This window comes from Pseudopipra pipra, chromosome 19 (genome assembly GCF_036250125.1).
Source record: "Pseudopipra pipra isolate bDixPip1 chromosome 19, bDixPip1.hap1, whole genome shotgun sequence".
NCBI lineage: Eukaryota > Metazoa > Chordata > Aves > Passeriformes > Pipridae > Pseudopipra > Pseudopipra pipra.
The window spans coordinates 11,507,146-11,533,971 of NC_087567.1; the positions used below are offsets into that span (position 1 = coordinate 11,507,146).

The window sequence follows — 26,826 nt, forward strand, 5'->3', positions numbered from 1 at the left end:
GTACCGAGCCCTCCCCAAACCCAAACGGCCCCTCCTGGGGTGTGTGGAGCGAGAGCGGCACCCTCAGGCCGCGGGGCCCGGCCCGTTTACCGGGGAAACGAGCAAGAAAATAATTAAATAAATAAGCAGATAAATAAATAAATAAATAAAATAAACAACGCGATGTTTCCCCCCCGCGCGTCGCCTCGGCAACGCGGCTCTGCCCGGCACAAAGATGGCGGCGGCGCCACCTTGGCAACGACATGCGGGCGACGCTCTGCCCGGCTCAAAGATGGCGGGGGGCGCGGCCATGGCAACGGCGCCCGGGTGAGGCTTTGCCCGGCTCAAAGATGGCGGCGCCGCCCCGCCAGCGCGGCCCGGAAGGACCGGCCCCTTCCCGTGACCAAGATGGCGGCGGCGGCGCCCCCGCCGGGCCCGGCCGAGCCCGGGGCGATGGTGGCGATGACGGCGCGGGGCGCCGAGGCCGAGGCGCTGTTCGAGACCCACACGGCGGCCGAGCTGCGGGCGGTGGAGCGGCGGCTGCGCGCCGGCATCGAGCAGAAGCGGGAGGAGCTGCAGCAGATGGTGGGCGAGCGCTACCGCGACCTCATCGAGGCGGCCGACACCATCGCCGAGATGCGGCGCAGCGCCGAGCGCCTGCTGGGCGCCGTGCGGGGGCTGCAGCGGGGCGGCTCGGCCCGGCCCGAGCCCCCAGCCACGGTGAGGGGCGAGAGAGGCGGCCCCAGGGCGGCCATCGCCCCTTCTTGCCCTCCTCCATCACCCCTTGTTCTCCCCCTCCATCACCCCTTCTTCCCAGCCCCTCCCTCTTCTCACCCTTCTCACCCCTTTTTCCTCCCCTTCTTCTTCCCCATCCCGTTTCCTCACCCTTTTCACCCCCGCTTCATCCCCTCTTCTCCCCCTCCATCTCCTTTTGGGTCCCTTACCTAATTTTGAGGTCCTTGTCCCATTTTTGGGGGCCCTGACCCGTTTGGGGGTCCCTGTCCCATTTTGGGGAGTCCTTGTCCCTACTTTTGGCATCCCTGTCCCATTTCTTGGGTTCTTGACCTGTTTTGGGGTCCCTATCCCATTTCTTGGGTTCTTGACCTGTTTTGGGGTCCCTATCCCATTTCTTGGGGTCCCTGACCCATTTCTGGGGTCCGAGTTCCCTCTTCTCCCTTTCTTACCGCCCCCAACCCTTTCTGTCCCCTCTCTCCCCCCAGGTTCGCCCCCCGGCCCAGTGCGGGTTCTATGGGGCGGCGGCTCAGCTGAAGCTGCTGCTGGAGGTGCCGGAGCAGGTCTGGGGGGCGGTGGAGGGGGGTCGGTACCTCCCGGCCGCCCGGCTCCACCTGCTGGGTGCCCACCTGCGCCGGCAGCTCCAGCTGGACGCCCCCCGCGCCCGGAGCAGCCCCATCCTCGCCCGGTTCCCCATCCTGCTGCGCCAGGTGGCCGCCGCCAGCCACCTCAGGTGGGCTGGGAAGGGACGGGTGGGGAGGGGGAGAGGCCCTGGCACAGGTTGCCCAGAGAAGCTGTGTTGCCCCATCCCTGGAAGTGTCCAAGGCCAGGTTGGACGGGATTTGGAGCAACCCTGGGATAGTGGAAGGTGTCCCCTGCCCGTGGCAGAGGGTGGAATGAGATGTTTTTAAGGTCCCTTCTGACCCAAACCATTTGGGTTTCACCTCAGTGTGACTCAGACACAGCCCAGGGAAGGCAGGAGAGAACATGGGCTGCATCAGGGTGGGGGAATTCTTAACCTGTCCTGAGAAATCACCTGTGGGGCTTTAGGTACCTCTGCCCTTGGCATGGCAGCTGCACCTGAATCCCTCCCCAGGATTCCACAGGAAAGCCACATTCCCACTGGCAGGATCCCTGGGCTGTGCCAAGTGTCAAATCTGGGAGTACAACACTCCAGGAATGCCCCTGGAAAGCCAGCAGGCAGGGAGGGCAGGGGATTCTGGGGTGTATCCCACGGCCAGCAAGCACAGCATGACAGGCTGCAGCTGACAGGGACCAGGCAGCTTTGAGATCCCTCCCAACCCAAACCACTCCATGAGCCTGAGACCAGCTGTGGGACACAAACACCTCACCCAGCCCCATAACACCCTGACAGTCCCATTTGTATCTGGGAAAATAACACCCTGGCTTGGTGGTTATCACATAACACCTGAATGGCTCGGTCAGACACAGCCCCCAGTGACCCCCACCCCGTTCCCCGGGCAGATCCACCATCCTGCAGGAGAGCAAGGCCCTGCTGCGGTCGCGGGCGGTGTCGGACCAGGCGGTGGCCGAGGCCCTGTGTGCCATCATGCTGCTGGAGGACAGCTCCCCACGCCAGGCCCTGGCTGACTTCCTCCTGGCCAGGAAAATGGCCATCCAGCAGCTGCTCAACCAGCCACACCACGGTCAGTGCCACCAGGATGTGTCCTTGGGAGAGTCGGGGTTACCCTTCCCTTCGCCCCCCTCACGCCCCCAGAATGAGGGGGGTTATTCCCATGTTTTTCTCATAGATCTCACGGTGGCAGGGACACAGCCATGTCCTGTCACTGCTGGCAGCGCTTTGCCCCAGCAGCAAAAGACCTCCACAGTACACAAAAATTACCAGTTCTCAGGGTCTTAAGCCAAGCCCACCTGTAATGGGGAAGAAGTGGGGCACAAGGCTGAGTCCTTCACCCTCCAGTCCTTCTCTGGAAGGTTTCCCTAACTCAAAAGCCTTGGAACAGGGTGCCACTCACACCTGCTGAAGGGGCTGCCTGGGCTCAGCATGGTTTCCCTGCAGGGGCAGGTATCAAGGCTCAGGTGTGTTCCCTGATGGAGCTGCTCACCACCACCCTGTACCAGGCTCACGCTCTGTTCTACACCGTGCCTGAGGGGATGTCCCCGGACCCAGCCCTGCCCTGTGGGTTGCTCTTCTCCACCCTGGAGAGCACCACAGGCCAGCACCCTGCGGGTGAGCACTGCCCCCACCCCGGTGTGCAGGCAGGAGGGTGCCCCTGTGCTGGGCTCATCCCTGACCCTGTGCTTCCAGGGAGAGGGGGGGTCCTGGAGGAGGACTTGAAGCTGAGCAGCTGGTTCAAGTACCTGCCGGAGTCTGTGGTGGAATTCCAGCCGGCCCTGCGGACCCTGGCACACCCCATCAGCCAGGAGCACCTCAGGGAGACCCTGCAGCAATGGATCAGCATGTGAGTGGCACAGGGGCCCCCTTTGCAGGGCTCTCCTGGGCTCTGTGTGACCCCGGGCAGCACAGAGCAACCCCAGATTCCCTGACCACCTCATCCCTCATCCTCAGTTAGACAGGCTGGAATACTGGGACACAACAGCCCAGCTGGGCTGTACAGACTTCTCTGTACACGCTCCCACAACCACCAGCAAACAAGCACAGAGTAAATGGCAAGAAGATGCCTTACCTGGCTCATTTGGCCCTTGACCCAGCACCTTCTTTCTCCTCCTTCCTGGGACTGTGTGGGGGAAGCCAGACCCCCTTTATGTAGTTGCCAGCTCCGCCCTATCCCAGCAGGCCCTTTCCTGCCTCCCCTTCACAGCCTTGTCCCATTACTTGATGGAGCCACCTGGTCTCTGTGAGCTGCCTCCCCGTTCCTGGAGCACTGTGCTCCCAGCCCAGCGGTGAAATGTTGCCTTCAGGTGCAGTGATGACATCAGGGCCGGGGTCAGCAGCCTGCTGGTGTACGTGAGGAGCATGAAGGGGCTGGCAGGGATCCGGGATGCCGTGTGGGAGCTGCTCTCCAGCGAGTCGGGCAGCCACAGCTGGGAGGCCGTGTGCCGGCGGCTCCTGGACAGGCCCGTGTCCCTCTGGGAGGACCTGCTGCAGCAGCTCTTCCTGGACAGGCTGCAGGTGGGTGCTGAGCTGTGGGGAGCCTTGACCTGTGCCCCCCCCCTTGTCCCAGCCAGCCCACACTGGTGCCTGTTAGCAGTGCTCAGGGCGTGTTTAAGTGGCACATTTAAAGGTGCTTTTCCCCCTCCTGGTTCTGTTCCAGACTCTGACCAAAGAAGGGTTCGACTCCATCTCCAGCAGCTCCAAGCAGCTGCTCACTTTAGCCTTGCAGGAACTGGAAGTCAAACCGGGCAGCTCTGCCCTGAGCAAGCAGATCCAGCTGGAGCACAACGTGGCTCTGTTCCTGTGGTCGGAGGGCCCCGGGGACCTGCCGGCGGACGCGGCGTGGGTGAGCGTGGGGCAGCGCGGGCCCTTCGCCCGCAGCGGGCTGGCCATGAAGGCGCAGGCGCTCACGCCGTGCGTGCAGAGCTTCTGCTCGGCCCTGGACTCCAAGCTGAAGGCCAGGCTGGATGACCTCCTGTCCTACCTCCCCGCGGAGCCCTCAGTGCCCAAGGAGCCGGCGGTGCAGCCGCGCTCCGCCTTCGACCGCTTCGCCGATGCCGGCACCGTGCGGGGGCTGCTGCGCGACCAGTGCATCGCCTGCGTCCAGCACGTGCTGGGCTGCGTCAGGGAGGAGCTCCAGAGTGCCCAGGGCCTGCTGAGGGGCCAGGTGGGCCCCCCTGGCGATGCCCGGCTCAACGCCGTCCTGTTCATGGCCAGGCTGTGCCAGTCCCTGCCCGAGCTGTGCCCTCACCTGCAGCGCTGTGTGCTGGGCCAGGAGGGCAGCACGGACACGGCGCCCAAGGAAACGCGCTCCAACAAGAAGCTGGGGAAGGGGAAGGCCCAGGAAGTGACCCCCGAGCAGGCCAAGTGGCAGGGCCTGAAGGCAGAGCTCCTGCAGCAGAGCCTGGTGGCTTATCAGATCTGGAGCTCGGCTGTCACCAAAGTAAGGAGCTGTGTCCCTCCTCAGAGCTGATTCTGGTGTGGGGTTCCCTCCCTGGGGTTGGCCCTGGCTGCCAAGAGCTCGCCAGGCTGCTGGGAGAGGAGGGGGTGGCAGCTCGGAGGGGACTCCAGTGGGATGGTCTCCATGGGTTGCTTTGGGAGGTGTGGGGGTCACAGGCAGGGCAGATTGTCTGTCCTTGGTCCTGTTAGAGCTGTCTGTCCTCTCACTGGGGCTTTTGGGTTTGTGCTCCAGAGTCTGGTTCAGTGCTTCACCCACACGCTGCTGCTGGACACGGCTGGTTCTGTCCTGGCCACAGCCACCAACTGGGATGAAATTGAAATCCAGGAGGAAACGGAGTCTGGGAGCAGCGTAACGTCAAAGATCCGGCTGCCTGTGCAGGTACGAGGAACAGGCGGGGGGGAGGAGAGCACTGGGTTCCACCCCACGTGCTGCCCTGCTGGGGAGCTGTTTGGTGTCATGAGCAGAGGATAAACACTCTGGTGCTCTTTGAGATACTCACTTTGTAAGGACAGAGGTCACAGGAAGGAAATAGATCCTTGCTGCTGTTTATTCCAATGAAGAAGACTGGCCCAGATCCTGTAAAACTGAGCCAGAGAAGGACTTAGGTCTGGTTTAAACACAGAGGTCCCAGGAGAGAGATTTCATGGAAATTGCATGCCCTGAAGGACAGGGCTGCAGCAGTGGGATGGTGAAATCCTAAGGGAACCAAGTGTGTGGTTTTCCTTAGGTGTGGAGGTGGTGCAGGAAGGACCTGGTACAAAACAGGTGGCAGTCGGGAGGGGGAAGAGGGCCAGGCCAGGAGTGAGTTCTGTGTTTGCACAGCACAGAAGGGGCTGGGCAGGGCAATAGTCTTCTGTAGTGAACCTTATCCAGTGAATTGTATTGATTCTGAGGGAAAAAGCAGCAGGATGAGAGCTTGGGATAGAGGAGAAGAGCGAGGAAGAAACAACCCCAAGGAGCAGGTGTTCAGAGCAGAGTCAGTGGTGACAGGACAGGCACAACAAGCAATTCTGTTCTCACCACACCCAAGTCCCACTTCTGGTGGGACTCTGAGGGCTGCTGGAATCCAAAATAAAGGGTGTCAGTAAATCAAACCCCAGGAGATGCCTGAGCTGTGGGGACAAAGCTTCATGGCTGCTGAGGAAGCAGGAAGCTCCCACCACCCAACTGAAGGGATGTGGTGCTGCTAAAGCAAACAGAGCTCCCAGACCACATGGAAGTAAACACTGTTCTCTTCCACAGCCCTCCTGGCATGTCCAGTGCCTCCTGTTCAGCCTGTGCCAGGAGGTGAACCGGGTGGGTGGCCACACTCTTCCCAAGGTGACCCTGCAGGAGCTGCTGAGGACCTGCATGGCAGAGGTGCTCGCTGCCTACCAAAAGCTCATGGAACAGAAGCAGGAGAAGGTTCGTGGGTGGGATCTGCAGGGGGTGTGGGATGGCAGGGTGGCTGGGAATGCATGCTCCTGTCCCTTGGAACAGAAAGTGTCTGTCCATGACAGCTGGAAAGGGGACACTCTTAAACACTCACCCAAAGCTGAGGCAGCAGGGGATCAGACACATTTCATGCTCACAACGGCTCGGTTCGGTTGGTTGTGTCTTGGGGCTGGTGTTTTTTAATGTTCCCCTTGGAGAGCCCTCTCTGTGCCAGGGAAGAGCCCCATTGCTGCCTGTCCTGTTTCAGAAGGTGGACACCTTCCCCCTGACCCAGACCAGAGCTCTGCAGTTGCTCTATGACCTGCGGTACCTCAGCATCATCCTGACGGCCAAGGGCGAGGAGGGGAAACCCAGCAGGATCAAGCAGGACTCTGGGTGAGGTGCAGTTCTGGGGTTCAGATCCTTCAGCAGAAGGTTGTGGGGCCCTACAACAGTCACAGGAGTTGGGCAGTGCAGGCTCCAAGCTCTGACACTGCACCCTGCTCTGACACTAAGCTCACCCTTAAAATAGGGGAGGGGTGGGACTCTGTGGCCAGGGCCTGAGGCAGCAGGTTGGTCCCCTCTCCTTGTGTACCCACTGTGTCCATGGGACATAGGGATACCCTCAGAGGATACCCTGCAGAGAACCATTAAGCTTCCACCCGGGAGTTAAAGCCTTGGGTGCGCTCCAGTCTGAGGCATCTTTCAGAGGAACAGGGAGAAGGTTCCTCTGCCACAGCAGCTGCTGTGGGTTGTGTAAGAGCTGCAAACCCTTCAGGCAGCTGCTGTTCCGCTGAGCAATTCCTGTTCTGCTCAGTCACCTCAGAGAGGAAATCCTGGCTGCTTCAGAGGTGGCAGCAGCAGCTGTCAGCAGGATGTCACCCCTGACAGAACCCCTCTGCTCTGCTTGCAGGATCGAGGTGGTGATCGACTTCCTGGAGGGACACATCGATCCCTTCGACTTGGACGTTTTCACTCCACACCTGAACAGCAACTTGAACCGCCTGGTCCAGAGAACCTCCGTAAGGAAAAGAGCTGCAAAATGCCTTTAGAAGGGCAGCTGGGGTGGCTTTAAACTGCTTAATGCCTAAAGATAACCACTGGCACTTCCTTGGAAATGGGAAGAGTATTTAATGCCAGCTGAAGATAAGAGGAGCTGGCTGAGCCGGCTGTGCCGCGTCACCGTGCGTGGAGTTGGCTCAACTTTATCTAACAGGATTCACTGGAGCCTGTGCAACACTAAGTGGCTTAAGTAGTGCTGAAACAGGCCTGGAACTCAACTGTGGGAATAATTAAAAGCAAGAGTTAGAGGGGGAAGGGAGACACTTCATGTTCGAACTTAATGCCAGTGGACTCACCATGTTCTGTGTGATCAGCTCTGCAGGGCCCCCAAATTCAGACGGCTCCTCGTGCCTTTCAGGTTCTCTTCCCCAAATACAAACAGCTCCTTCCTGCCTTCCAGGTTCTCTTTGGCTTGCTGACGGGGACAGAGAACCAGTACACGAGCCGGAGTGGGGCACTGAGCTCCCAGGAGCTGCACAACATCCTGCCCTTGGCATCCAGCCAGATCAGGTGAGGCACTCGGCTCTCCCGGGCATCCTCCTGTCTCTGGGGAAGCAGGTCTGGAATTGCTGCTTCCCGTATCTCTTCCTTCCATCTCAAGGTTTGGACTCCTGCCGCTGAGTATGTCGAGCTCACGGAAGAGCAAGTCCACTGCCAGGAGCACAGAGCGAGTCCAGGTTGGTACAACTGGGCCCTACAAATAGGAATATTTTGCCAACATGACACTGGAGCTTGTGGGGAAAGAAGAAAGTAGCCAAACAGTTAATATTTCACCTGATTTTTATTTTCGGTAAAATGAGAGTCATTATGGCAACACAGCAGGAGATGGGTTGGATTTTCCCACGACCCTCAAAAAAAACCCCCTTTGCCCCTGTATTTTTGGGCCACTGCTCTGTGGCAAAACAGGCAATAAGCACCCTGAAACACAGTGAGGATTTACACAGCCTGGGCATCTCGAGGGCAATGCATCCAAGACAGTTCATTGAGGAGGGGCTGCAAGAAAGGCTGAAGGACAGTGGCTAATGACTGAACTCCTTTGCAGTGGGACGCTGCCCTCTAACCCCGAGGAGCCTGGCCTGGTACCTCAGCCTGTGTGAGGAGTGTGTGCTGCTCTCGCAGAGGCTCCGCTCTGTCCTGTGGCTGAGCTGTAGCAGACAAGCCTTGTGTTGCTACATTTCCCCCAGTTTAAAACATCTGCTTAGATGGAGCTCTGTGTGCTGAGTGAGAGCCAAGGAATACTCACTGCAGTGGGAAGCAGGAATTTCCTTTAGTTATTACCAACCCAGTAATCCATCTGTGGTGACGTCTTGGCAAGTGGGCCAAGTTGGTGAGCCTTGACAAGAGTCAGGACAAGAGTTAAAGGTCTGGTCTTATCACGAGATGATGTCCAATTCACTCTGCAACTCCCCTTTCTCCCTTACTCAGAACCATTCAGGACCAGACACGACATAAGGGTTGTTTAAAAGCCCAAAGCTTCCCAATAAAGGTATTCCTTACCTCTCATACCTCAGCTGGAGTGGAGCATAGAAGCGTGCAGTGATGTGTGGCTCGCTCCTGTCACTCCCCTCACCTGTATCCTGTGCCAGCCACCCTTCCCAGAATCCCTGACAGCTGCCTGCTCCTTCTTCAATGCTAAATCACTCCTGGAGAGGTTAAAATCCATAGTTCTCCACGATGAGCTCTCTGCAAGGGCAACAGCCGTGCTGCTACCACGCTGTTATCCTTTGCTCTGAGGGCAACAGCCTCTTCCCTGCAGCTCAGAGTGTTGATGTGGGGTTTGTTGAGCACTGAGTGCCATCTGCCAAGTTCCCTGGCTGCTAACAACAGCCAGGTGCTGCTGTGCTGCTGTCCCTGTGTCTGTCTGTCTGTCACTAACCTCCAGCAGCAACACCACGCCGGTCGTGGGTCGGGTTGCCTGGGAAGAGCTGTTCCTGTTGTGGGCTACAACCTTGCAGCTCCTGTGGCTGAGGGTATGGAGCAAGTCACAGGTTTGCTGTAACAGTTATAGTGACTTCTGTGTTTAAAAACTGCCAGGTTGCAGCTCCTGTGCTCCCCAGAGAAGACGAGGCCTCCCGCCCGGGCTCCCTGTTCAGGCAGCTCGTCACCGAGGACGAGGACACGGCGGCGCCTTCGCTCTTCAAGCTGGGCTGGCTCTCGGGCATGACCAAGTGAGGCAGCAGCAAATAAAACCTTGGGCTGTGTGTCTGTCTCCTCTGAGATCCATCTGTCCCCTGGGCAGGACCGGTGACACCTCCAGGATTGTCAGTGCTTCCCATTCTCAGCCGGATCAGGGTGTGTCACTCGAACTGGGCTCAGCTCAGGATTGTCCTTGTCCCCTGGCTGCTGGAGCAGAGGGGGAGCTGCTCTTTCACCTCCTGTTCCTTACATTATTAACCTTAAAGTCAAATTAAAGAAAAAAAAATCCCCAAACAACCTACACACTAACAGAAAACAAAACATTTCACAGCTAGAAACGAGTGCTGGAGCAGGGCAAGACTCCTCTGTCCTGCTCTGAGTGGCCCCAGCAGGACCTGCACAAGCTCTCCTGGGTCTAATTTCACATTTTCTCGTCAGGCTCATGTGAGATAGGACTCCTCACACTGAGCTGGGTGGGAGCTCACAGCTGCCCAGGCCTAAGGACCTGCAGTCACTGCTCCTATTCTTAACTGTTCTTACTAACTCTAAATGCTCAAAAAATTATGTTGCCAAATCATTTTTTAACTAGTTTATTGAAATTAAAAAAAGACTTATAAAACTGAAGAGGAACGCTTAAGAGAACTTTACAGAAAGCAACAACTTGCTAACAAACAGATTAGGCAGTCGATTGGAATTGGACAGTTTGCAATCCTATAACACACATGTGGACTCCTCAGTCTCCTCTTGCCACGCACTTTAGAACCACCCCAAAAAGAATCCTATAAAAATTGCTTCAAAGCCCCTTTTGCATTGCAATAGTGCAGCAAACCACAAGTAAACAATCTCCTGTTAACCTGTTATTTCAAATATAGACTGAAAAGGCAACAGGCAATTTTGTGCAATTCCATGTTAACAAACTTTGAAGTTGAAATATCAAATCTACACAGTGCTGTCCCTTCACAGAAGGCAGGGAGCTGCTGGGTCATCATGTAGGGAGGCGTCCCCGGCTCTGTAGGCTGTGGAAGTGGGCTTCCTTCAGGATCTGGTTGATGTGGAAGTAAGGACCTTGGCTTAGTGCAGACTGCTCGTGGAAGGGCTGGGAGGAGACGGGGCTGGATCCTGCAATGCTGGGGTTGAGGCTGGACTCTGCACCACACGCTCTGTCGGGGCTGTTGATGCTGCTGCTGCAGCTGCTGCTGCTGCTGCTGCCGCTGTCGCTGCTGGAGGACTGGGACACACAGAGGGTGAACAGCAACATCAGACACTCCTCTCCTGCCCTCGCCCCTTTATGCCAACCCCCTCCCCTCCGGCTTGTCAGCCCCATGGACTGAAGTAAATCCCCCTGGCATTACCAGGTTGTTGTTGCCAACACGAGCGTCCCAGAGCTGAGGGGACAATCCTTCACCCGGGGTTCGCTGACCTCCAGGATGTTGGATTTCAGTCTTTCTGGTTTAAACCCATCAGCTCTGCCCCCGAACCCACATTAGCACTAGTGAAGTTTGCTGGATTAATCCGAGAATTGGAAAATAAAGAACATTCCTAGGGAGCTGCACGTGTCAGCACAGGCAGGCAGGGCAGGGGGAGCTGGAGTTTGGCACTGCTGTTGTAGCAGAGGCTTTATGGGAGCATCATGCAAAGCCTTTTCCTACAAGACAACCCTTCTAAAGTGAGATCTGGAGCATCCAAAGCAAGAAGCTGTTAAAAACAAATGCACCATGACACCCATTTTAAGTCTTTGAACACCTTGACAGAGATACAACTGCTCTTCTCCCAGCAGAGTACTGGGATGGCAGTGTGAACTGGTAGTGTCCCATAACAATTCCATGACAATTCACTGGACATGACTGTAAAAGAGCAAAAGCCACTGAAAAATTCCACATGCAGCAGAGAGAACTCAGGATATGGCTCCCAGAGAGGCCAAGGCTCATTTGCCAGCATTCAGGATAACCACGTTTCATGGGAATGGCTGGAAGAGCATCAGCCATCATTCTCAGGCGTTCAAAGACATCAAACTGTTCAGCTCACAGCATTTTAAGGGCTGCTAAGGAAAGGTTCCAGCAGCTGAAATATTTTATTACTGTGTGATGTGCTGGTCAGGACCTGCAAATATTTGGGTGAGTCAATTAGTGAGTGGCTACTCTGCCATCCCATAAGTAAATTCACACAAGCATCCAGAGCAAGTGAGAGCAGCAAAAAACTCCACGTTTTGGTAAGTATTGAGCCACAGAAGTCAAAGCTTTGTGCCACAGCAGAGGAGGACGAATTTCAAGAAGTCCCCAGTGATTTTGCAGTCAGCACCACATCCAGAAGGAGGCAATCTGAGGAATGGTGCAAACTGCACCTGACGTGTGCCCAAGGCCCAGGAAGGCACTGTGGATGTTTGGGGTGGACCACAACCCCTGGCACTGACCCACCATGACCATCCAGCCCTACCAGAGCCCCCTGTTTTGCTAAGCACCAAAAACGCTTCAGCTCTGATGGAGCACAGCAAGCCAAGCCAGGGGCCCCGAGGAGAAACACCCAGGGGGAGTCATTCCCAAGGAAGCACAGATGGAACTACGGGAGCAACCAGCTCCTCCTCCTAAAGCTGCTAAGCCTAGAGAGGGAGAGAGCCCTGGCAGGACAGCAGGAGCCAGGAAAGGCACTGGCCACCCTCTTGCCCAGCAGCACAGAGGGACACGCGATGCTGTTACGCCGAGTGAGCCACAGCAGCCTTGGAGAGAAACCCACCGCACAGGACACTTTGTTTCCTTTTAGTCTGCGCTCCTTACTGAGCTTCGTTACAGCCACCTTCTGCAAATCAAGGTAAAAAGCCAAATGAGAACCTGGCGTCACCCACTGCTCCCGTTTCACACCCCAACAAAGGATTTCCAGCGGTTAGCAGCCCTTACTTTGGGCATATCTGGGTTTGTCAAAGCTGCCACAGTGTCCTGGGACGTGCTTCTTGCACCTAAGGCTGTTGACAGACGTCAGGGCTTGTCAGACCCTCTTTATTTCCAGTTCTCTAATGCAAAAATTCACTAGCACCAGCACCCCTTCATCACTGCCCCAATCCCATCGAAGACCTACCATTTCCCCAGGCTGTGGTGCACTTTCTGTTACGCATTTGGACTACAATTAGACAAGAAAAGAATCCTTGAATCATCATGTCAGCAACGACAGGCATCTGCACAGTGCAACAAAGCTTTAAAAGGGCAGAGGGGAGCAGCCCAGTGAAATTTGGGACTACTTTAACTACCAAAAGGGCCTCTTCAAGGTTCACTGGACTCATTAACCCTTAACATCGCTCAGAGTAGCTACACAAGTTTCATTTCCCAACAGATGTGCTGTTAAATGTATCAATGTGCAGACCTGTGAGGCAGCACCTCGGTCCCTCCTGACAGGAACTGCAGGAACAGCCACTCAGCCCCTGCTGCTCTCAGACTCCCCCAAGATGAGTTTAACAGAGACATGGTCTGGTTTTCACTTAGGATTTTAGACCAGCCCTTCCCTCAGCAGAGGGGGACACGATTTGATTTGAGCAGGAACTGCTGCCATGGGCTGATAACCCAGCCGTGTTTCCAAGAGCTGGGGAATCCTCACCTCGGCCAGGACAAAGAGGAACCACGAGAAATTCAGGTTTACAGAAGTTATTCAGGAAGGAAGGAGTTAGCCAGAACACCCTGACCCGCTTCCTTTCCAGGGAAAATCAGGGCAAAGGGTTTTTCACTGGTGATTCCTCAGGTTCTTCAACTCCTCCTGACTCGCTGTAGGGGCCAGCAATGAATTTCTAACCAGAGAGAGGGAAAACAGCCCAGCTGATCTCCTGGACAAGGGAGGACAGGCTGAGCAGGAAGGGAGATTGCGTGGCAAAGGCTCTGCCTCGCTAATGTTTAACGTTGGCCGTGGTTCCAGTGCGGTGTTTGCCCTGTGCCAGTCCCTGCACTGAACTCCAGAGGCTTCCTGGCCCCCCAGGGAGCCTGTCACCTGGGAGTGGCTTCTCCAGGAGAGGCAGGAATGGTACATCCTTACACAGCAATTTGCCAAGAAGCAGCACTGATAGAGATTGAAGAGAATCCCAGTTTCCCTCCTGTAAAGGTCAGTCAGGGGTGCTGCCTGTCCTGGGTGAAAGGACAATCCAGTGGGAGAAAACAGTAAATCCTTTGGAATCAGCTCTAGCTCAGGTGAGCAGCAGGATTCAAAGTGAGGGGCTGAGGGATAACATCACAATCAGCCCATGCTGGAACTGCCACTAAGGAAAAAACCTCCCTTCATCTCACTCTTCAGACCAACATGTGTAAGACAAAAAAAATGGGAAGAGATCCTGCCAAAAGCCAAGTCCTGTTTAAAAACACAGCTGCCTGATTGTCACACTGGGGTGATGTTCCCAACTAACCTCACTCTGCAAGAGGAAACATTCCCTTAAGAGCTGGACTCAATCATCCTTGTGGGTCCCTTCCAACTCAGAATATCCTGTGATTCCGTAACTTCCAAATAAAAAAGGCCACAGGAATCAGGACTTGAGGTGATGCTTCACAAAAAGCAGGGGTGTGACGCCCTGCGATGGAAAGCGACTCTCAGTGTGCTCTTAGAAGTCACAAATTTCTCCCCCACACACTTTCCAGTTCAATATCCTAGAGCCAGAGAGAATTTTTAATCATCAAGAGGTGTCTTTGCAAACAGCAAAGTACCAGGAAGCTAAATAAGAGTGCTACAACTGGCTGAGACTTTCCAAGCGACACCAATCGGAAGCACTTGTGCACAATGAGCACGAGGATTTCTCCCTTTGGCACAGGAAGTCCTTCACAAACATTCAAATAATACTGATTTAATCTCGTGGCTTGAATTTCTGGGCATGCTCAGTTCTGTGATCCAGCAAGAAAACAAGGGGGGGAAAAAAAAAAAAGAGAAAAAGCTCTATTCATCAGGAGACAACATTGTGAGTTCTGTCCCCTGGGGAGAGGGGCCGGTGCTGTTTGGAAAGCTGTGTGTGTCCAGTGGGCACATTCCTCAGCAGTGAGAGCTTCCCCTGCCTCACACCAGGCTTTAATGTGTTAAACCCAGGCTTTTTCAAGGCAAGAGCATGCAAGAAGCACAGCCTCTGTTAGCCTGAGCAGTGACCTTGCCCAGGGTCAGCCATGCCCGTGCTGTTCCCTTCCAGCACCCAAACACCCAGCACAGGGTTAAGGTCACCCCTCCCCTGTGGCCACAAAACCACTGCCAGTCCTGCTTTCCGTGGCTCTGCCCAAACACCAGGTGTTTACACGACAAGCAAAGGTGCTTCTGCCACTCACCATCCAGGTTTTTCCTGATATCCTTAATTTCATTACTCCCACTTCAATCCCTCGTTCCACACTAAATTCTTCCTCCTCCCGCCACAAAGCTGCTTTAGCCTTTAACTACTCTACACACACGGAGGGGTTTGACCTGTTGGACAAGTGATTCGGTGTCAGATGGCAACAAACTAGCGATGGTTCTCCCCTCACACCCAAAAATGCAAAGTCTCACTCCTGGAAAAACAGCAACACACCAACCAGGACAGTTTCAACCCCAGAAAATTCCCTCGTGAGGAACATCACCTCTTAAACCACTTCCCAGCAGTGTCACTATCACACCAGCTACTTGTACAGGTGACCAGGTTAAAAGAGCCTCCCTCGCAACAGGAATGTATAAATACACATTTGAAACAGTTTCCATATTATAAAAGAGCTCAAAGTTACACAGCACTAAATATTTTCTGCAAAGAACAGTTAATAGTTCAACAGAACTGCAATAATTCAGTTAATTCAGTAATAATTCAGACTGTAATTACTCATCACAGTCCCCCTTCAAAGTGAGAAGGCTTTACAAAAACAAGGGTATTTCAAAAACCTTAAAAGAAATTAATTTCATTAACTCCCAGGGGCACAGACCAGGAGGGAGCCTCTGCTCTGCACCCTCTTTTCCATGAGTGTTTTGCAACAGAAGGACATTGCTTAGCAGAAATGCTCACAGTGAATTTTCAGGTGATTCATACGGGCAACAACTCAGGAAACCTGGCAGCAGTTGGGAAATCAGCATTTTTTTAAAGCAAATAAACCTCACAGCTCACAACTTGCACCAAGAGAACACCTGTCTGGTGAGGGGTAAGAAAACAAGAGGCAGTTTATCCCATGTCCACCAAAAAAAACCCCATGGAAAATATGAGTAAAAACCAAATTGTTTGAGTCCAAACATCTTGGCTGTGAACAAGCAAGTTTTGCTTAAACTGACCAGTTCTAGCAGAGTGTTTTTTAAACACCAGATAAGCCCTGGTTGGATTTTTTTTTTTATACTTTCTACCACAAATAATCACCTAAATATAAGTAAATGCAAAGTTGGAGAGTAGGTCGGGCAAAGTGACCACACACACACTTGTGATCCACCCTCATCATCAGCTCAGCTCTGGACACAACTCATCTCACCCAGCAAAACTGGACATGGCAGCAAATTATTTCCTCGTGTCTTCACTTGCATTTGAATATTTGAATATTTGAAATATTCAGGCCAGGGATAACCAGGTTCACTGGAAACATGCTGATTTCCCAACCACCTTTCACAGATTCCAGTCCCCAGTGTCACAAAGTCAAACCTCCCGACCTCACACACAAAGCTGAGAGAAAAAAAAGTGTTTTCATAACTGCTCTCCATGAAAATATTCACAGGATATTCAGCAAGAAAGGAAACTGCATTTGCCTGGGAAGGCTCTCACCTCAGTGTCCCACGAGTCCTGCAGGACAGAATTCCTGGTGCTACGCTTTGTCTGGGGAACGTGACCATCCTCTTCATTGCCATTCCTTCTCCTCTTCCTGAAGGAAAATTCAGGGAGAATGGGAGAAAACAAATTATCAGTCTACTGATATACCTTCTGGTTTGTTCTCTGAAGGCACCTCCACCAAAAAAAAGGAAAGTTTGGTAAATTACTGAAGGATATATCCAAGCTCCTGAGGTGCTGTGGACTCCCACATTCTCCTTTTAGCTGCTGTTGGAGGGGAGAGACAAAAGGATCCTGTTTCTCACAAGAAATCAGCTTAAGGGACATGGACTCACATTAAAACCATCTTTCTAAATAAACTCATTGAACAACTCTCAGCCTTGCACATCTAAAAATAATCCTGGGCCCTGGAGTGACACCCGGGAACAGGATGAGTGGCAGTGACCACACTTCAATAAACACCCAATTAATTCACCCTGCTCACATGAGCCTGCACTCAGTACCCACGATTTCTTGAGTCTCTCCACCCTGGCAGCTTTTGAAGCCAAGTCATGTTCCTGAGCAACATTATTTTCCGTGCAAAAATTAAGTTTTGTCAGGAAACACCCCGCAGAAAACAAACCCTTCCCTGTTTCTGGTGTATCTGCCACCCTCCCATGGCAGCCTGTACTGTCTGGCCTGATAAGTAAGAGTTTTAACACACCAACAACCTAATTTTTATCCAGATCTTTGCAGGCATCAATGCAAAGGGGGGTTTGAAGGAGGGTAATGGGATGGGGGTGGTGCTGATATTCCCATATTAGAGACAACACAGGGAAGACCTCAAAGGCCAGGTTGGACAGGGCTTGGAGCAACCTGGGCTAGTGGAAGGTGTCCCTGCCCATGGCAGGGGGTGGGACTGGACGGGCTTTAAGGTCCCTCCCAACCCAGACCATTCCATGGTTCTGTGACATCAACCCAGCAGCTGATCCACAGCATCATCCCAGAATTCCCGTCCCCTGAGCCCACAGAATTTCAATGCTGACATCAAAGGCTTCTTCCCACTGTACAAACATGACAAGTCACCCAGGATCTCAGCACCATCCAAAGCACAGGATGGAGCTCTGCTGGTGCCTAAAATTAATCTGTGCTCGAATGAGTCAAAACAGGCTCGGGGGAGGTATTTTTAGCCGGATCTTTTCTCACAGACAGCACACTCAGCTGCGGGATCTGGCCCACGCCCACAGCCCAGAGCTCCCCCACCCCCGGGGCCACAGACACCAAACCCTGTCCAGCGGCTCCCCCCTCTCCCGGCACCACTTTCCGTGGAAGGGACATCTCTGTGTTGCCTCTGGATCCCTCCTTCCCTCAACCCCTCCAGGCCAGGTTGGACGGGGCTTGGAGCAACCTGGTCCATGGAAGGTGTCCCTGCCCATGGCAGGGGGTGGCACTGGATGGGCTTCAAGGTCCTTTCAACCCAAACCATTCCATGACCCCACGGCCCCACAACCCTGGGCACAGCCCAGCTCCCACAGGCCCCGTGGTCCCTCTGCTTTCTCCCTCACCATCTCCCCTTCCCCACCGATCCCATAAACACCCCCCGAGCCCCCCGCACCCTCTGCATCCCCTACGCCCCTTCGACCTCCCGACCGCACCCAACACCCCCCACCCAAACCTCCAGCCCCACTTTAACCCCTCCCGGCGCCCCAGGAACCGCTCCCCGCTCTCCCCCTCCCTCCCCTCCGCACCCCCCGCCTCAACTCATCCCCTCCACCGCCCCCCCGACCCTCCCGGTGCGGTGCCCTCGGGGCTGCTCCAGGAGGCCCCCTCACCCTCCTCCCCCGCCCTCAGGCCGCGCTCCCCTCGCCCACCTCTGTCTGGCTCCGCGCTCGCTCGGCAGCGGCTGCCGGCAGCTCATGGCGGCGCGGGGGCTGCGAGGGGGCTGCGGGGGGTCTCTGAGGGCGGGGGGGTCTCCGAGGGGTCTCTGAGGGCTGGGGGGGGGCAGCGCGGCCCGTCCCGGCCCCGCCGCCGCTTCCGCCGCCGCCGCCTCGCCCCCGTGACGTCACACGCGCGCCCGCGCGGGGGCGGGGCCGCGCCTTTGTGACGTCACGGCCGCGCGCCGGTCCCGGGTGCTTGGGGGGGGCGGTGATGGCGGAGCCGGGACCGGGAGCGGGAACGGAGCGGTGCCCGCACTGCCACAGGGCCTTCAAGCGGCTCCGCGCCCACCTCCCGCACTGCAAGGCCGCCCCGCGGAAAGGAACGGAATCGGGAACGGGATCGGAAACGAGCCTCCGCACGGGCCCCGGCAGCGCACCGGGATCGACTCCGGCACCAGCACCTGGATCGGCATCGGGACCGGGAGAGAGGCTCCGCCCGGCCCCCACCACTGCTCCGGGGTCAGCACCGAGCCCAGGTCCCCGCCCGGCCCCCGCCAGCTCTTCGGCATCGGGAGCGGGAGCGAAAAGGAAAACGAGCCCGGCCCCCGCCACTGCTCCGGGGTCAGCACCGAGCCCAGGTCCCCTCCCGACCCCCGCCAGCACTTCGGGATCGGCACCGGGAGCAGGATCGGCACCGGGAGCGAAAAGGAAAACGAGCCCGGCCCCCGTCACCTCTCCGGGGTCAGCACCGAGCCCGGGTCCCCTCCCGACCCCCGCTAGCACTTCGGGAACGGCACCGGGAGCAGGATCGGCACCGGGAGCGGGAGCGAAAAGGAAAACGAGCCCGGCCCCTGCCACCGCTCCGGGGTCAGCACCGACCCCGGGTCCCCTCCCGACCCCCCGCCCGGCCCCCGGTACCGACCCTGGGCCGGGTCTCGGCGCCCCCAGGACCGGCCGGGATGTGGAGCCCGCGGTGCAGGACGTGGCCAGAGCCCTGGATCTGCTCCCCGAGGAGGTGGAGGATGTCCCCCAGAGGCTGGAGAATGGAGTGAAGGTGGTGATCGAGAAGCACCGCGCCAGGGTGGTCAGGGAGAAGAAGCCCAGGAGCGGGGCAGGAGCAGCAGGAGGAACGGATCCCGGCCGTGCTGCCCACCCACAGCGGGGCAAAACCGCTCCAAAATCCACACACAAGGAGACTCAGAGCCTGGGGGCTGTGAGGGGCGTGCCCGGGAGCAAAAAGGGAGGAAAAAGCAGCTTAAAGGCAACAAAAGTACTTGAAGAACCCCTCGAGGGCAGAAATAGCCCCGGTGACCTCGTTCAGCAGGAGAGAACAGACAAATCCATGGCAGGAGAGGAGCAGGTGCACCGGGAAGTTGGTGTGGGATATAAAGCCCCTGTGTCTGATTTGCATCCCAAGAACCTCCATCTGTCAGTGACGGAGGGTTTGGGAGGTCACAGTGAAGGGCCATCCAAGAATGAGCTCAGCAGCCTGGAGAGGCTCAGGGACAGCAGGGAGCAGATGGCTGGAGTGTCCGAGCCCATCCTGGGCACAGGGAGAGACCCGGGGCTGGCCCTGCACCAGTCCTGGCTCCACTCTCCCAAATTCCAGCCCACCTGTTCATCCCAGGCCTCTGGCAGGAGCACCTGGGCAGGAGCCACAGGCTTGGAGTGGTTTCCAGACTTGTATCCTGAGCGTGAGGGGCTGAGGATCTTTCCAGGGAAGCATTTCCAAGAGGATGTGGGGATCACAGTGAAGACACCAAGGGGCAGTTTCTCAGAGGGACACCGAGGTAACCAAAGTCTCTGTGCTGGGATTTGCTGCACTGTCAGGCTGGAATGGGAGAGGAGGGGTAGGGAATGCTGACCTGCTGGGCTTGTCCAGGAAGGGACCCAGGAGAAGCCAAGGAGGTCAGCTGTGCCTCCTCCAGCCTGCAAAACCAACAGTTCATGTTTTTGGGTAGGTTGGAGTCAGGTTCTTGCACGTTTGGGCTGCTGGAGCCCAAACTTTGTGGGACAGACAATTCCCTCTCTGCTTCCAACCCCAAATCCCATGTCAGATCCCAGCTCCCCACACAGCACAGGGAGCACAAACACCCCACACCTTGTCCTGCCTGTGCCCACTGTGACTGTCACCCCCCAGGTCCCCTCTCGGAGAGGCCCCTGATGGAGGTGAGGTTGGGGGAGCTGCACTCCTGGATCAGCACCTGCGACTTCTCTCCCCAGGGACTGCTTGGAGCAGTGCAGAAAGGTGAGAATTCCAGCCTTCTGGGGCAGAGTCATCCCACTCCCCTGATTTAGTTGCTGCAGCCTCGTCCAAGTGGCCACCCTGGGTCTTTATAAAGCAGCAAATCATGGAATCGTTTCGGTTGGAAGGGACCTTAAAGCTCATCCAGTTCCACCCCCTGCCATGAGCAGGGACACCTTCCACCAGCCCAGGTTGCTCCAAGCCCCGTCCAACCTGGCCTTGGACACTTCCAGGGATCCAGGGGCAGCCACAGCTTCTCTGGGCAGCCTGTGCCAGGGCCTCCCCACCCTCCCAGGGAAGGATTCCTTCCCAATATCCCACCTAACCCTGCCCTCTGTGCAAATAAATGAACAGACCCAACATTCTGGCTTTGGAAAATTGCATGGAAACCAGAGAATTCCAAAGACCAGCACATGATTTGTCCCTTTCCTTTGTCTCCCAACAGCCTGGAACAGTTATTATGCCAAATACATCAATGTGAGGAGGGGGGGACACACTGGGATCTCCATGCTCCTGACTGGGTACTGCCTGCTCAGCTACAGCTGGAACTATCAGCACTTCAGTAAGATTTCCTGCTTGGGGTCTCTCTTATTTCAGGCACTCTCCCTCTTGCAGCAGTTGGGAAGTCTATTTACCATTCCTGTTAATTAAAGCTCTGGAATAATTTAAATAGTCCACACTTAAGACCAATATCAGAGCTGAGAGAGCAGGGTTCTGGAGGGAAGCAGAGGAATTTAGTCACTAAAAGTGGGTGATAACAGTTGCTTACTCACAGCTTCTCCCTGGGGAGCACCAGGAATGTCAGGAGCACTTTGAAACCCTGCACAGAGCAGAGGGAGGAGATGTTCCAACACAGAGCTCCCTTTCCCTGGATTTCCTCACAAGTGACAAGGGGTTTGCTGGTGGTGGGGTGGTTTCCCCTTGCTCATGCACAGAGAAGCTATAGTGAGACTCATCAGGAACTGGGCAGAGCCCACCTCTGGAGCCCCCAAACATCCCTTTGTGCTGACACTGGAATGTTTCTTTCCCTGTTTTTCCAGAGCGTCACCGCTGGCGTAAATACCACTGAAGGAGCTGGAGCAGCACCCACAGGACGGTCACAGCTCCTTGGGAGGCAGCAGAAGTGCTCACAGCCAGTGTCCCAGCAGATTCCCAGCACAGAGGCCTGTTTGCTGTCAGGACAGGGGCTGGAAGGTGGGGGCTGCTTGGCAGGGGCCCTCGTGCAGCAGAGGGGTGACAGTGACAGCCCGTGGTCATCCCTCTGTGGGTCAGGGAGCTTTCAGTAGAGAAATAAAGAAGCATTAGAGCTACCCCTGAGAGATCCATGTGTGCAGTAGAGCTCTTGGAGTCTGCAGAATCCCAAATCCCTCGCTTTGGCACGGCAGACACAGGACAGGCTCCTGCCCTGAGCTGTTATTAGAGATTAATTGACATTATGCTGTAGCAGTGAGGTTTGTGGCAGGGTGGGCTTCAATCCCAATAACAATTCCCTTTAAATTCCCCCGGCAAAGCCCAGTTTATACTCACCCCTTGTACTGGTGGGACTGGTCAGAACCTTTGTGAAGGCACTAAAGCAGCAGCTCAGACCACAGTGCCCTATTTCTGGAGGAGAAAAATCCATTGTAGGAGTTGTTGTGCCCAAAGGGCAAACCCGTGTCTGCATCAGACAGACAAGGAGACAGGAGTGCTAGTTGGAGCCTGCCATTCCCAAACATGTCTGGGAAAGGGTTGGTCATGTTACAGGCATGAAAAATAAAGCCAAGAATTAAAAATCTGAGCTCTTTATTCAGTGAGGTGCAGTAGTGCTGTGTTGGAGGTGGTTCATAAGAAATTCTCTCACCAGCAATAAAAACCTTTGTGGATTTTCCTTTCCTGCTTGGTCTGTGATCTCAGACACGGTGCTTTGTGCCCCCTTCCCAGGGGATGAGCACACCCTCACCCTCGTGCCCAGGGCCTGGCACAAGCCAGTCCCTTCAAACCTGGGGGTGCTGCTGCTGGCCTGTCCAGAGCCAGCTGTGGGAAGTCCAATTTTCCTTGCATTAAGTGATTTCTCTGCTGCTTGTGCAAATTGTGAGCTGGTGCTGAGCAAACCCGACTGGCTTTTCTAGTCCAGCAGCTGCCCTGGTGCTGTCTCTCCATCTCCATCGTGTTTTAGGGTGTCCTCCTTCCCTGATCCGTGTGGGACCACTGGAGTCACTTCCCCAGCAGCATTTCCAGCTGAGTCCTCCCACTCTCACCAGTGTAGGGACTGACCTGTTCACTCTGGGGGCACAGGGAGAAGCAGGCATTGGATTTGTGCTGCATCAACCCTCTGCCACATTCCCACTTGTTCATTTTCACATCATTTCCCAGAGAGTGGGTTCCTGGAGCCGTGCCATGTTCCAGCACAGCTCCCATCTGGAAACAGCACCCCAAGACCTCCAGCTGCACCAAACCTCTGACCCAGAGGGATTCTCTGCTCTCTGGGGCTCTCCCACTGGTTTATCACCACCCAAGTCCCTCCCCTTGCAGTCAGGTTATTTCAATCCCACTAGATCCCTCCTTCCCAGCTGGTTCCCACCCCAGCTCTCCAGGGACAGACTCCGGAGCCCAAAAAAAACCCAGGGAAAATGCATATTTCCAGACAAAGGCTGTTTTGGGCATACTGTGGGAGCCTGTCCCCACGCCACATGCTGTCCCTCACCATCACCCTCCAAGGGGAGAATACTGCTCCCAACCCTCCCATTCCCAAAAACACTCACCTTGGAGCAGGTACCTTGTTCCAGCAGGCTCTGTGGGTCCGGGGGGCAGCCACTGATGTCCCACAGATGTGCTGCCAGGTGCTGTGTGACTCGTGGAGGTGGCTCTGTGGATGGCATGTCCTCGCCTCCCCTCTCCTCACCAGCAGCCAGATCCCGCTGTACCAGCCCCCATGGACAGCCAGTTTCCTGGGGGGAATGGGGCAGGAGGGGCAGTTGGCAGCTGCTGTCCCACAAGAGCTGTGGGGCAGCTGGAGCATCACCCCAATGCGCAGAGGAAAGGGCTTCACCTTGGAGGGATCCGTGCTGCTCGTCATCAGCCCGGCCTTGAGGCTGGGAATGGACACAGAGGACAGGCAGTTACTCCCTATGGTACTCCCAGATCCTTCTGTGGCTCCCACAACCTCTCAGGGATGTCTTGGGGCTGGTACAGGCACCCCCATGGGGACCAGGACTGTTCCCTGCCCACCCACTGCAAACCCTGGTTGGACGTGGGGAGAGACCAGAACGGTTCAGGTCCCAAAGCAGCCTCATCCCTGACCCTGCAAGGACCACAGGGCCACCCCTGCCCCCTCAGAGAGGGGACTGTCCCCCCCAGCCGTGTTCCAGGCCCCCCAGCCTGCCCAGTACGTACTGCACGAACTTGCACTTGGGTCCCTCTGGGCAGAACCCCACCAGGTAGTTGGCACACATCACCCTCCGCGTGTGCTTGTACTTGCACCGGGGACCTGCCACGCAGAGCAGAGGTTTGCAGGGACACGTCACACCGGGATTTTGGGAGCTCAGCTTTCCCAGCAGCCCCGGTGAACTCTTTGCTGCCCCAAGCCCAAACCCCCACCGGGTTCCTGTCCCACTCCCAACCACGCTGTGGGTCACCCCGCTGTGGCTCGGCCACCTCAGAGGGGGCAGGAGGTTGTGCCAGCAGCGGGGTCTGGCCCCACATCACCGGTGGGCACACGGGCAGCCCCTGCCCACCCTCCCCTGTCCCAGCAGCTCACCGTGCCTGCAGAACCCGCGGTCGTACCAGGGACAGCCCATGGTGCTGGGGGTGGCATCGACGTGCAGGAAGGGACAGTCCTTGTTGCTGCACTCGCCTGCGGGAGACAAGGGGTGGGACAGGTGGGATAAACAAAACAGAGCGGGAATCACTCCGGGATGGGCTGGATGGGAGGAACTGGGGTGCCCCGAGAGCACCCGGGTTTGGACCGGGAGAACACCCGGGAGGGTGACAGTGGCACTTCTTCCCGCAGTCAGGAGGTGGCATCAGGCACTTGCTCGAGGCCAGCCCGGAGGGACACGAGTGCTGGGAGGGGACAGGCTCCGCGAGGGGTGGGAAGAGGCTTTCCGGGGCGCACAGCCCGGTCCTGCACCTACCAAACTTGGAGTAGAAATAGCACTCGGGCATCCCGGTGGCGTCGTGCTCGTGCAGGAAGTCGCAGCCGTCGCCCCTCTTGCAGAGCCCCCGCAGCCAGTGCCTGCACACCGCGGTCTTGGCCCCGCCGCCGCGCCTGGAGGGGCCCTGCACACCTGGCCATGGCACCCCTGTCACAGCCAGCCTGTCCCCCACAGCCCCCCCAGTCCTCCCTGCACCTAGAAACTCCCAGCACCCCCAGCTCGGGACACACCAGCAGGAGCTTTCCTGGGTGTGGAGGAGGTTTGAAGCACTCACTGGGCACTCGGGGCTCAGTTCACCTGGCACTGCCAAGGTCTGAGTGCCCTGGAGGTGTCTGAGCCCTCCCCAGCACAGGGAGCTGTGACAGGACCCTGTCCCCAACTTACTGTCCACCCCCGGGAAGGGCAGGGGCCGAGCTCCTTGCTGCTGCTCTACATCGGCCTCCAGGTCAAACCTGATCTTCTCCACACCAGCCACCAACTCCTGCATCAGCCCCGCTCCAGTAAGAGCCCCCTCCAGCCTGGCAGAGACAGGGAAGGAAGCAGGGAAAGAGGCAGGCAAGCACAGCTCAGAGGGCCCAGCAGTGGGGCTGCCCAAGGAAAACACAGCTCTGCCAAGGGAGCACCACACTCTGAGGGTCCCTGCAGCCACCCTGGGCCCCAGCAGCACTCAGAAACCCTCCTCTTCCTCCTCCTCCCCAGCCAGAGCAAAGCCAATCCAGGCAACCGCCTGGAGCGCTCCATTTAGGGCGGGAAGCTGCCCACATCTGATCCCAATTTGCAGCCCTGATTGCCTGGTGCTGCAGCTGAGGAGCTCAGCCCCCAGCCCCATCCATCCCCCTCACTGCCTCCCTGCTCCCACATCTGCTTTTGCTCCAGAAAAACCAGCTGGGGCTGGCCAGGAGCTGGGTTAACCCCTCACTCCGAGGCCTTAAACGTGGAGCCAAACATGGCTGGAGTGCTGGAGCTGTGCATTCCCGTAGCATGGGATGGATCCTGTGTGGGTGCTGTTGTGCTCTGGGTGTGTTGAGCACGCTCTGGGTGCACAGCAGCACCAGCCCCCCACTCTCCAGCACCTGGCAGGACAGATCCCGGGCTCCTGGAGGGGCAGTCAGGTCATTGTGCATCCCGATGAATCATGGAATGGTTTGGGTTGGGAGGGACCTTAAAGCTCCTCTCATTCCACTCCCTGCCACGGGCAGGGACACCTTCCACTAGCTCAGGCTGCTCAGAAGCCCCTCCAGTCCCAGCTGTTGGGCTGGGGGCTTCCACGTGTGCCAGGCTCCAGTGGCACATTCCAGGCGTGGCCACGGTGATTCCCGGAGCCCGCCCGGCACAGCCCACCCAGCCCCTGGATTTACCCTCACGCTCGTCCTCCTCCGTCACGCGGCTCCCGCGGCTCGTGCATCGCCTGGGGCCGTGGGCTGACACATCGGGATGGAGCCCTGCTCCCATTCTGTCACTAGGGATAAAGGCACTGGACCAGCGCTGCCGGAGCGCTGCCCGTGGGGCCACAGCCCCATGCAGGGTGCTGGGCACCCATCCGGCACCCACCCAGCACCCGTGTGGCCACATCCTGGACCCACCCCGGGGGTGTGACAGGATGTCCCAGCCCGTGCCGTGCCCGTGGGTGGTTTTGGGAGGTTGGGGGTGCAGCCTGTGCTCCCCTGCAGCAGGCACTGCAGGACGCTGGGCTGGCAGCAGTGCTGCTGGGGAACAGTGTTACTCCTCACTAGTCCAGGTCCTGTTGGGCTGCCCCTGTCCCTGCTCGCTCGTGCCGTTCCAGGGCCTCCTCCCTGTCCCGTGGAGCGGGGCCGTGTCCCGGGTGTGCTCAGCAGCCCAGCACACACTTTCTGCCCCGTCAGCTCCTGGTACTGCAGCGCTGCCGAGCAGGAGCCTGGAGCCGACGGGTGTCACAAAGATCAGGGTGGCCGAGTGACGGTCACAGGCGGCCTGTGAAGGGTCACCCCAGGGCCCCCCCATCCCCACAGCCCTGGGGAGCGAGGGGGTCCTGGCAGAGGGTGCAAAGCCCAGGGAGCCACCCTGCCCTGCTGGTTTGTGTCAGAGCACCCCTCGGGGACAGGAGGAGCCATGAGTCCCCCAGCAGCCTGGTGACCTCCCAGGGGACAGCGACCAGGACCATCGGCTCGGGGGATGGACGTGGGACCCTGGCACAGGACAGGGGGCTGTGCCCTGGCAATGGGGGCAGAGGCAGCCTGGTGAGCTCAGAGCCACCAGCTGCAGCTGCTGTTGTTCTCCCTGTCCCAGACAATGGCCCAATGTCCCCTACCCAGGGTGTTGTGTCCTGCCAAGAGCACGCACAGGACCCCATTGTGTCCCCACTGTGGAGCAGCACTTGCCCACTCCCACCGGCTTCACCAGGGGACATCCATTTGGGAGGACTGGGGCATCCAGCCCCCCCTAGGGCTGGGAGATGTTGGGGAGGCCAAATCCTTCCCTCTCCATCACTGGTGAGGAGGTCCTGGCTGGTAATCCCAGCAGA

General features: G+C 57.0%; 4 protein-coding genes across 11 annotated transcripts; 2 read left to right on the forward strand and 2 right to left on the reverse strand.

Annotated features, from left to right (window-relative positions):
- Positions 1-375: 375 nt before the first annotated feature.
- On the forward strand, positions 376-9,445 carry COG1 (component of oligomeric golgi complex 1). 6 transcript variants are annotated; one of them, XR_010435319.1, is made up of 15 exons: positions 376-699; positions 1,200-1,444; positions 2,197-2,378; positions 2,753-2,923; positions 3,002-3,155; positions 3,616-3,826; positions 3,969-4,751; positions 5,001-5,147; positions 6,012-6,173; positions 6,403-6,578; positions 7,096-7,204; positions 7,645-7,754; positions 7,846-7,921; positions 8,151-8,323; positions 9,279-9,445. XR_010435319.1 is itself a non-coding variant. In XM_064676156.1 (15 exons), exons 1-14 carry the CDS (start codon positions 388-390, stop codon positions 8,302-8,304), a joined length of 2,856 nt encoding a protein of 951 aa, XP_064532226.1. In that variant the 5' UTR covers positions 377-387; the 3' UTR covers positions 8,305-8,337; positions 9,279-9,445. The 6 variants fall into 6 exon arrangements, 5 of the variants coding, with proteins under 5 accessions (XP_064532222.1, XP_064532226.1, XP_064532225.1 ...); XM_064676156.1 differs by having other exon boundaries at positions 377-699; positions 8,287-8,337; XM_064676155.1 differs by having other exon boundaries at positions 377-699; positions 8,287-8,323.
- Positions 9,446-9,954: 509 nt separating this feature from the next.
- Positions 9,955-18,145, reverse strand: VCF1 (VCP nuclear cofactor family member 1). 3 transcript variants are annotated; one of them, XM_064676186.1, is made up of 5 exons: positions 16,090-16,180; positions 14,654-14,786; positions 12,450-12,491; positions 12,111-12,173; positions 9,955-10,608 (listed from the first exon to the last, which is right to left on the reverse strand). In XM_064676186.1, exons 2-5 carry the CDS (start codon positions 14,684-14,686, stop codon positions 10,366-10,368), a joined length of 381 nt encoding a protein of 126 aa, XP_064532256.1. In that variant the 5' UTR covers positions 14,687-14,786; positions 16,090-16,180; the 3' UTR covers positions 9,955-10,365. The 3 variants fall into 3 exon arrangements, with proteins under 3 accessions (XP_064532256.1, XP_064532254.1, XP_064532255.1); XM_064676184.1 differs by lacking the exons at positions 12,450-12,491; positions 14,654-14,786 and adding an exon at positions 17,943-18,145 and having other exon boundaries at positions 16,090-16,186; XM_064676185.1 differs by lacking the exons at positions 12,111-12,173; positions 12,450-12,491; positions 14,654-14,786 and adding an exon at positions 17,943-18,141 and having other exon boundaries at positions 16,090-16,186.
- A 41-nt stretch (positions 18,146-18,186) lies between these two features.
- On the forward strand, positions 18,187-22,060 carry MTNAP1 (mitochondrial nucleoid associated protein 1). The gene is made up of 4 exons (XM_064676166.1): positions 18,187-19,738; positions 20,089-20,196; positions 20,639-20,755; positions 21,234-22,060. The coding sequence occupies exons 1-4, from the start codon at positions 18,220-18,222 to the stop codon at positions 21,260-21,262; spliced, it is 1,773 nt and encodes a 590-aa protein (XP_064532236.1). The 5' UTR covers positions 18,187-18,219; the 3' UTR covers positions 21,263-22,060.
- On the reverse strand, positions 21,961-25,588 carry CPSF4L (cleavage and polyadenylation specific factor 4 like). The gene is made up of 7 exons (XM_064676183.1): positions 24,711-25,588; positions 24,306-24,458; positions 23,930-24,025; positions 23,566-23,659; positions 23,222-23,264; positions 22,935-23,120; positions 21,961-22,455 (listed from the first exon to the last, which is right to left on the reverse strand). The coding sequence occupies exons 1-7, from the start codon at positions 24,811-24,813 to the stop codon at positions 22,387-22,389; spliced, it is 744 nt and encodes a 247-aa protein (XP_064532253.1). The 5' UTR covers positions 24,814-25,588; the 3' UTR covers positions 21,961-22,386.
- Positions 25,589-26,826: the final 1,238 nt, after the last annotated feature.